The sequence below is a fragment of the Triticum aestivum genome, chromosome 3B (genome assembly GCF_018294505.1).
Source record: "Triticum aestivum cultivar Chinese Spring chromosome 3B, IWGSC CS RefSeq v2.1, whole genome shotgun sequence".
NCBI lineage: Eukaryota > Viridiplantae > Streptophyta > Magnoliopsida > Poales > Poaceae > Triticum > Triticum aestivum.
In genome coordinates, this window is record NC_057801.1 from 56,766,791 (window position 1) to 56,776,887 (window position 10,097).

General features: G+C 46.7%; 2 protein-coding genes and 1 long non-coding RNA gene across 3 annotated transcripts in view; 2 read left to right on the top strand and 1 right to left on the bottom strand.

The window, feature by feature from the left end:
- Positions 1-6,537: 6,537 nt before the first annotated feature.
- Positions 6,538-10,097, bottom strand: part of LOC123064726 (uncharacterized) — a 5,943-nt gene continuing 2,383 nt past the window's right edge. Inside the window, exon 3 of the long non-coding RNA XR_006430779.1 lies at positions 6,538-6,894. This is a non-coding gene — a long non-coding RNA (uncharacterized lncRNA). The remainder of the gene's footprint in view (positions 6,895-10,097) is intronic.
- On the top strand, positions 7,202-8,614 carry LOC123064724 (thaumatin-like protein). Its single transcript, XM_044488138.1, has one exon. It carries the CDS (start codon positions 7,367-7,369, stop codon positions 8,612-8,614), a length of 1,248 nt encoding a protein of 415 aa, XP_044344073.1. The 5' UTR covers positions 7,202-7,366.
- LOC123064725 (G-type lectin S-receptor-like serine/threonine-protein kinase SD2-5) lies at positions 8,816-9,298 on the top strand. The gene has a single exon (XM_044488139.1). It carries the CDS (start codon positions 8,816-8,818, stop codon positions 9,296-9,298), a length of 483 nt encoding a protein of 160 aa, XP_044344074.1.

The following is a 10,097-nucleotide window of genomic DNA, read 5'->3' on the forward strand; positions in this document are numbered from 1 at the left end:
TTGTGGGGAGAGGCTTCAGTGATGGCTCCGGTACCTTTGTGGTCTTAGGTACATAAGGGTCCGGGTTAATAATCCAGGACTGCTTCTGCTTCTTTGCCGGAGGTGGATTGGGGGGCGGCGTCTGATCACCCGCCGGACGAGGACTGGGGGGCGGCGGCTGATCACCCGCCGGACGTTGTGGACTGGGGGGCGGCGTCGGCTGACGTGACGGAGGTGTAGGTGAACCGCCACCACCACCACCACCACCACCACCGCCACCGCCACCACCACCACCGTAGGGGGGTGGACTTGTTGTCCTTGGCGCCTCGCCTGGAAACTTGATAAACTTCTTTTGCCATAGAATGAAATGGCGCTTGACATCTCCAAGTCTTTTCTCCCCTTCAGGTGTAGCAATGTCAATCTCCAGGTCCTCAAACCCTTGGACTATGTCCTCCACCGTGACACGAGCATAGCCATCTTGAATGGGGTTGTTGTGGTGGAGTGCTCCAGGTAAACATGGTAAAGCACTGCCGATGGCTACCTTCATGGACATGTTCCCGATAGGATAATACAGATGACATTCTTTCATCTCCTTTATATCGTCCACGGGGTAGCGAGGAGGCTCCGGTGAAGTAATTTCGACCACCAGAGGCTCCGGTGCAGTAATTTGGACCACCAGAGGCTCCGGTGCAGTAATTTCGATCGTCGGTGCATCTGCACCAGCCGGTGGGGCCTCCGTGGAAGCCACGCTGCTTCTCCGCTGCTGGCTTCCGAGATCCGCTGGATGATCTTCATGCTGCACCCGAGCTGCATCTCTTTCGGCTACTAGTACACTCATGGTTTTCTTCATCACATCCATTTCCGATGCCAACCGCGCCACAACATCTGCTTCCCGATCCATCTTTCTCTTACGGCTTCTGTAACCGTACGGGTCATCGTTCTGGGGGAACCCTATTTTCCACGGAATGTGCCCCATGCCTCGTACACGTCCTCCGTGTTCAGGATTCCCGAGGGCTTTTGTCAGCGCGTCGTTCTCTCTGTTGAACTTGATCTTCCCCTGTTGAGCATCCCTCATTGCGTTAATAAGGGCTTGGGTGGGTTTAATTAATTTGCCCCGGTAAACACACTCCCCTGTCTCCGGGTTCAGCGTTCCCCCATGCCCGTACCACCAGCTTTTGGCCCTTGGGTCCCATCCCTCCGTACCTGGACGGATTCCTCGCGCCCTCAGCTCGTTCTCCATCTTCTCCCACCTAGGCTCCCAAAGGCGATACCCTCCTGGCCCCATAATATGATTCTACTCCTTCTTAGCCGCATTTTCCTTATTTTTTTCGATATTTGAATGAACTGCTCCGATTTCTTTTGCTTCACAAATTCTGGCCAATCATGTTTCAGTTTCTCATATTGTCCTTTGAAATCCGGAGTCTTGTTCTGCTTGACAAAGTCATGGGCTAGATTTTGCTTGAATTTCCGGAATGCGTCGGCCATCTTATGAAGAGCGAACTGTTTGACTAGCCTCCTCCTCTCCTTGTTTTCCTCAATCTTGTTACCCTCCTCATCGAATTTGTTGTATTCCGGAGGTAGAACGAAATGTTCCATAAGCTTCTTGAAGCAATCTTTTTTTGTTCTCTTATCGACAAAAGTGAAACCATCAATTCGTGCCTTCTTTGGCTCATTCCACTCCTGGACGGTGATCGAGACGTTGTCTCTAACAATGGCTCCGCATTGGCTGACAAACTTGGTGGCGTTCTTGCGGGGCTCCAGCGGCCTGCCGGTTGCACTGTCGACAACCTCGATGGTGCATGTTTCTCCTTGTTTCATCGTCTTGGTTGCGCCACGCTTTGACGACGTACTCGATTGTTTCGACGATCCGGCCGAGGGCTAAAATAAGAAAGAGTCGCGCGCGTTAGTACACACATATTTATTCAAATCAGTTAGTTTGTATCACCAGAGGCTCAATGTATATATATACCTCGGCGCCAGAGGTGGTTGCTACTTCCATTTGAAGATCGTCGTTTATCGACGTTTGTTCGGCATCATCTTGCTGACGGCGCCCTTCATCTTCATCATCAAGGTTCAGATAAGAAGAGATATCATCTTCTTCTTCTCCGGTCGGCACATATAGAATATCGCCGTTTATGATGCCGAACATATGTGCTTCACCGTTCGGATCATAGTTGTCCATAATCGGGTCAGCTCTATCGTCCGCCATTATGTCAGTCCTGAAAACATGTAGTAAAAACAAATTAATTAAGTGAAGAAGGGGGGCGGTGGCGGTGGCGGTGGCGAAAGGGCGGTGGCGAAAGGAGGGGGCGAGGAAGGGGTGGGAGAGGGTGTCGCGGTAGAGCGCGAGACGGGGCGGCAGACGACGGCGTCACGGAGAGGGGAGGCGAGGACAACACATTTATAACCCTCGCCGTCCCCTCTCGATCCCTAAAAAAACACCGCGCGCATCGCCGCCCCCCTCGCCGCCCCTCTCCGTATAAAAACATATAGTGGCTAGGGTTTGGCCAGGGATGCGGATGGAGACGAATATATGTGGGGTCGGGATGGCCCATGTGCAGGGCGGGGGGTGCTGGCCACACTCTTTTTTCTTTTCTTTTTCATTTCATTTCATTTTTTCTTTTCCTGTTTTTATCCTTTTCATCTTTAAAACAATTCAGTATATCAAAATATAGCAATGAAAAAAGATATTTGAGAAATCATAAAATGTATGTGAATTCAAAAAAATGAATCATAAAATGTTCATGGATACAAAAACATTGTGATTTTGCAAAAAAAAGGTTTTCAAAAAATGTTGATGATTTTGTGGAAAAAACAGGAATAAAAACATATTGTGTATTCAAAAAATGTTTAGGGATTTCAGAATAGTTCACGTATTTAATTTTTTCACTGATTCATGACATATTCGTGAATTTAAAAATTATTCGTGTATTTCAAAAAATTGATTTTATTAGACACAAAAAAATTCATCAAAACAAAAAAATATTAATGAATTCCAAAACATATTCTTTCTTCTTTCTTTCTTCTTTCTTTTTTTCTTCTTCCTTTTTTTTCTTCTTTCTTTTTTTCTTCTGTTGTTTTCTTCCTTTTTCTTTTTTTCTTCCTTTTTCCTTTTTTCTTCCTTTTTCTTGTTTTTCTTCTGTTTTTCTTTTGTTTTCTTCTTCCTTCTTTCTTCTTCTTCCTTTTTCCTTTTTCTTTCTTCTTCTTCTTCCTTTTTCTTCTTCCTTCTTCTTCTTCTGCCGGCGCGCGGAGGACGGCAGGCAGGGCCAGCGGGCGGCGGGCGGCAGGCGGCGGGCAAGGGCGCAAGGCACGGGCGGCGGGCAAGGGCAGGGCACGGGCGGAGGCGGCGCTCACTGGGGACGGGGGCGGCGGCGCGCAGGGCTTCGGCGTCGGCGTCGGCGTCGGGGCAGGGCTTCGGCGTCGGCGTCGGGGCAGGGCTTCGGCGTCGGCGTCGGGGCAGCGCTTCGGCGTCGAGAGAGAGGAGAATGGGAAGTGGCAAAACTGCTAAGTGCAGTATTTATAGACGCACCTTTAGTCGCGGTTGGAGAGGCGGACCGCGACTAAAGGTACCCTTTAGTCGCGGTTGGAGAGGCGGACTTCAGGTTTTGGAACTTTTTCTCCACCATGTTTATTATTCCCTTTATATTGGACGAGAATTCAGACGGGACCTTCATACTGCTCAGGCATTCAAAAAAGATGACCTTCTCTTCTTTGGTCAGAGCGTAGCTGGCACGACCTTGAAACCATTCCGGATGCCGGTCATCAGGGTCTTTCAAACGTTGTTGGTCCTGCCGTGCTTCCTTTGTATCATTTGTCTTCCCATACACGCCCAAGAAGCTTAGGAGGTTCACGCAAATATTCTTCGTAACGTGCATCACGTCGATTGCAGAGCGGACATCTAGGACTTTCCAATATTCTAGCTCCCAGAATATAGATTTCTTCTTCCACATGGCTGCGTGCCCGTCAGCTCCCTTCGGAACTGATTGTCCGCCAGGACCCTTTCCAAAGATGACTTTCAAATCCTTGACCATATCAAATACCTCAGCACCAGTGCGTTCCGCAGGCTTCGGCCGGTGATCTGCCTTGCCGTTGTAATGCTTGCCTTTCTTTCTTACTGGATGAATTTTCGGAAGAAATCGACGATGCCCAAGGTACACGTTCTTCTTACAATTTGGCAAATGTACACTTTCAGTCTCATGTAAGCAGTGCGTGCATGCATTGTATCCCTTATTTGACAGTCCCGAAAGGTTACTAAGAGCAGGCCAATCGTTGATGGTTACGAAAAGCAACGCTCGTAGGTCAAATTCCTCTTGTTTGTGCTCATCCCACACACGGACACCACCCCACAGCTGTAAAAGTTCATCAACTAATGGCCTTAGGTACACATCGATGTCGTTGCCGGGTTGCTTCGGACCTTGGATGAGCACTGGCATCATAATGAACTTCCGCTTCATGCACAACCAAGGAGGAAGGTTGTAGATGCATAGAGTCACGGGCCAGGTGCTATGGCTGGAGCTCTGCTCGCCAAAAGGATTCATGCCATCCGTACTTAGAGCAAATCTTATGTTCCTTGCGTCAGCTGCAAAATCTTTGAACCATCTGTCGATCTTTCTCCATTGCGTTCCATCTGCGGTGTGTCTCAACTCCCCGTCCGACTTACGGTCCTCTTTGTGCCATCGCAACAACTTGGCATGCTCTTTGTTCCTGAACAGAGGTTTCAACCGTGGTATTATAGAAGCATACCACATCACCTTGGCGGGAACCCTCTTCCTGGGTTTCTGGCCCTCAACATCGTCACCAGGGTCATCGCCTCTGATCTTATAACGCAATGCAGTGCATACCGGGCATTCATTCAAATTCTCGTATTCACCGCGGTAGAGGATGCAGTCGTTGATGCATGCATGTATCTTCAGAACCTCTAAACCTAGAGGGCAGACAACCTTCTTTGCTTCGTACGTACTGGCGGGCAACTCGTTATCCTTTGGAAACATATTCTTCAACATTTTCAGCAAGTTTTCAAATGCCGAGTCAGCTACACCTGCCTCTGCCTTCCATTTCAGCAAATCCAGTGTGCAGCCCAGCTTTTTCAGACCATCATCGCATCCGGGGTATAGCGCCTTTCTGTGATCCTCTAACATGCGATCCAAATTCTCCCTCTCCTTTTCAGTTTCGCAGCGTCTCCGTGCATCAGCAATGGTCCGACCAAGATCATCAACGGGATCATCACGTGCCTCTTCTTCACCTTCCCCTTCACCTTCAGCATCCTCCATGAAAGTATCACCGAAATGAGCAAGATAGCTTTCATCGATGAAATCATCCCCTTCTTCATCTTCTTCCATTATAACCCCTCTTTCTCCATGCTTGTTCCAACAATTATAGCTTGGCATGAAACCGTGCCGAAGCAGATGCATGTGAACATCTCTTGAGGAAGAGTAACCCTTCTGATTCTTACAGATAACACATGGACAGATAACAAAACCCCCCTGCTTGTTCGCATTAGCCACTACGAGGAAATCTTTCAAACCCGTAGTGAACTCGCCGGAGAGTCGGTTACCGTACATCCATTGCCGATTCATCTGCATTATTATAATATAAAATATATAATTAACCATCATGCATTTGTTAAACTAACTAGCTACAAACAATATAAATTAAACAATGAACTGCACACATGCATATTTTATCAATGACACACATGCATGAAAGGTTCAAGTTGCTAACCGCGATCGAGGAGGAAAAAATAAATGAGGAACCTCAAGTGTGGCTCCAACACTTCATATCATGTTTGTTTCACCCTCTTAGGGCATTTCATCAAACACCTTGTGTGCATAAGAGGAACCAAAAGCAAACCTACACCCCCTTGTGAAGCTTGTGAAGAGAAGTGGTACCAAATGGCTAAGTGAGCGTGCTGAACTGGTATATATAGGGGAGGAGCTTTAGTCGCGGTTGGCCTGGCCAACCGCGACTAAAGGCCTTTGCGCACCTTTAGTCGCGGTTGGCCTGGCCAACCGCGACTAAAGCCCCTCACGTGCACCAGCTGGCCACCGAGCGCCCTGGGCCCAGGCCTTTGGTCGCGGTTCGTCTGCCGAACCGCGACTAAAGACTTCATTAGTCGCGGTTCCTACAGTTTCGCGACTAATGGGGCTGGACGGAAGCCTCTTTTTCTACCAGTGATGGGTGCTGGTGGCTGGGGGCTGTCCAAAAAAGACATGCATGTTTTAGAGATTAAAAAAAAGAACAAATCTTGCCAAATACTACTCGTATTATGTTATGTCATTCAGTTGTGATATATACGAGGCGAGGTAATTCAGTAGAACAGTCTCAGCTACAACGATAGTATAACGTTGGTCAAGTATTTGTCTATTCCAGTTCATTCAATGGAACTTTTAACCTGCAAAATATTCACTGCTTAGTAATCCAAAAGATAAACCATGGTGGTTTTTCCTTCTTCAGTCTAGAAAATGAACAAAACTAGAACTTCAATTTCAAAAAAAAAAATAGAACTTCAATTAGTTTGGAAGAGAGAATTAAAGTACATACTAGTGCTCAATAAGATAATTAAGATGGTGCAATACCAGCCGCGAGATTCAATCCTGTCCACGGCATAACCAAAATAAAGCGTACCTCAGATTCAACGCTACAAAAATGTGTATATAAAACAGCTATACCAATAAACAGAGACGTTCGCAAAGATCACAAGGTTTTTGCCACCCTTGTTTGCACGCAAACCACAGAGTTATGGCGAGTGAGACACGCATGACTCCATGTGTGGTGTGGTTGACGGCATATGATAGCTAGGCCAGTCGCCGACTGGTGAAGGAGGCCTCCAGCTGCTTCCAGGCAGCTGCCCACCGCTGTCAGCTTCAGCTTGCCCCCAAACACCAGGTACCTCTAAACTGTTGCTGACTCCAGATTCTGGATCAGGAATGCCGTGACAAATCATAACAACAGATTAGGAATGAACAAACTAAGATGTACAACCTAACAATTTCCTGAAAGGCAGAAAAGTGCACAGTTAGGGTTTATGGTTTAGGTTTACATCAGCTTAGAGAATTTTGTTAAGCAGAAAAATTAATCACACAATACGTTATGCACATGTACAGATTCCCATTATTTTTCTTTGGAAGACGTACAACTACAATTCGAAAGGGACTAAACAAGCAAACAAGCAAGTCTGGTCCTATCAAACAGTCATGGCTATAGACACGTTAGGCTGTTTTCATGCTGACCGTTGAATGATTCCACACAAGGACCCTGTCGATGCGGTCCCTGTCTACAATCCCCTACCACTCTTGTACCCTGTTAGCCATCACAAGGACCCTATTGTAAGTTTCCAACTAAGACTCCGATTCAAGTTAACGCGTGCAAGCAAAAAAACGTAACAAAAATGGCAGTGGCGAGTACCTCTTCGGCTCTCCGGCTCCTGCCTCTCCTCCTCGCACTCCTACTCGCTGCCACCAGCGAGGCCACCACATTCAAAATCATCAACCAATGCTCCTACACCGTGTGGCCAGCCGCTCTACCGGGAGGTGGCGTGAAGCTTGATCCGGGGGAGACGTGGGCGTTGAACATGCCCGCTGGTACCTCAACAGGGCGCATCTGGGCACGCACAGGCTGCTCACTCCTTGGCAAAGGTGGGTCATGCCAAACTGGCGACTGCAGCGGCTTGCTCGCCTGTACGGTCAGTACTCGATCGCCCATCACGCTGGGCGAGTTCAGTCTTGCCCAAGGCCAAAGTGATGATGATTTCTTCGACATCTCGCTCATTGATGGCTTCAACGTGCCCATGGACTTCCTGCCGGTGCCGGTTCAGGGAAGGTCAGGATGCAGCAAGGGGCCGCGTTGTGCAGCCAACATCACATCGCAGTGCCCAAGAGAGCTGAAGGCTCCAGGAGGGTGTAACAATCCCTGTACTGGGAGCACGACAAGCCGTTGCAACACAAGTTACTCAGCCTTCTTTAAGCAGATGTGCCCATATGCCTACAGCAAGCCTGATGATACATCCACTTACTCTTGCCCGTCGGGCACAAAGTACCAGGTCATCTTCTGTCCCCTGATTAATCAAACACTCTCACCTACAGATGAAAGTCCCCTGCCTGCACCCCCGGCCAAGGCAACACCTTCGACCCCAAGTACTCTGCCTACAGCTATTGGGCCAACAAGCATGAAACCTAAATCCCCCTCTGGAAGAAGAGTTGTTGCAATTCTAGCTCCTGTAGGCGGCTTAATTTTGCTCACCATCTTGTTCCTCATCGCCTTCTTTATATGTAAACGAAGAACACAACAACAACATGAGATGGAAGAAGAGGAAGAGTTTGGGGAGCTAGAAGGAACACCAATGAGGTTCACATTTCAACAGCTAAGAGCAGCAACCGAGCAATTTGCAGACAAGCTCGGGGAAGGAGGATTCGGGTCTGTTTTCAAGGGACAGTTTGGTGGTGAAAGGATTGCAGTAAAACGTTTGGATCGAACTGGTCAGGGCAAAAGAGAATTTTCGGCAGAAGTTCAGACAATTGGCAGCATTCATCATATTAATCTGGTGAGATTGATTGGTTTCTGTGCAGAGAAATCCCACAGGCTCTTGGTATATGAGTACATGCCCAAAGGATCCTTGGACAGATGGATCTATTGTTGACATGACAATGATGCTTCTCCTCTGGATTGGAGCACGCGGTGCAAGATTATAACTCATATAGCTAAGGGACTCTCCTATCTTCATGAGGAGTGCACAAAACGAATTGCTCATTTGGATATCAAACCACAAAACATCCTCTTAGATGATGACTTTAATGCTAAACTTTCTGATTTTGGACTATGCAAACTCATAGACAGGGATATGAGCCAAGTTGTTACCAGAATGAGGGGCACACCTGGATATTTAGCTCCTGAATGGTTGACATCACAGATCACGGAAAAGGCCGATATCTACAGCTTCGGCGTCGTGGTCATGGAAATCATCAGTGGAAGAAAGAACCTCGACACTTCCCGGTCAGAAGAGAGCATCCATCTCATAAGCCTATTGGAGGAAAAGGTAAACAGTGATCGGTTGGTAGATTTGATTGACAATAACAGCAACGACATGCAAGCACACAAGCAAGATGCAATTCAGATGATGATGCTTGCAATGTGGTGCTTGCAGATTGATTGCAAAAAAAGGCCTAAACTGTCTGAGGTTGTAAACGTATTGGAAGGTGTCATGACCGCAGACCTCAACATAGAGCATAATTTTGTTGTAACAACTCCAGCAAATTTTGGTAGCACAGGAAATGTGAGCTCTTCAGCTCCACATCTAGCTTCAGATGTATCAGGCCCCAGGTGAAACAGAGATAATTCTGACATGGTAGGCAATTAGATTGTGCATAGGAGATTCTCTTATGTAAAAACAAAATTCATGGTCTGTTATATTTTATCAAATTATTACAACTTTTGAGTTATGCTAACCTGCATAATATATTAGTATTGCAAACCTTCTTCGATCCACAATAGGTGAGATCATTTGTGTTCCTTTGAGCTCCACATGTATTGCTCTTCAGCTCCACCTATAGCGCAAATCTAGTTTGAGTTATGATGGTTGAAATTAAAAATTACGAACATGTTGTAAAATTCTCATTGCCCAGTAAAGCAGAGAAGTAAATGGGCAGTTCGAGGGACTAACTAATAAAAACCGATCACTTGGTATGTTAGTTACCGCAAGTGCCTTTATGTTCTGCAGCATGTCCACTTGGTTTTTATGACATTAGGTACAACTTGATTTCCTCAAAAGGAGAAAAGGTAGCTCAAACCTATTGTAAGCTGAGAAAACGGTAAAATGTACACGCGTTGATAAATTTTTGCTCTTTCTTAAACATCCCAGATAACCAAAAAGTGTTGATAATTGATGAGATGTTTATTCTTCCTTCCACTGCCTGCGAAAGGATTTTGCTGCATTTCCAATACAAAGAATTCAGATTCTTAGCTTGCGAAGATGTGAGTAGGAGGAGGAACTCAGATTAAAATCTAGCTTGCAAAGTTCATAAACTAACTGTAAATTGCCTAGATTTGTCCAGTAGCTAGCTACACACATATATCATTTTCATCGATTAAGGTCACAGTGCCACACGGATCTTCGATCTTGATCC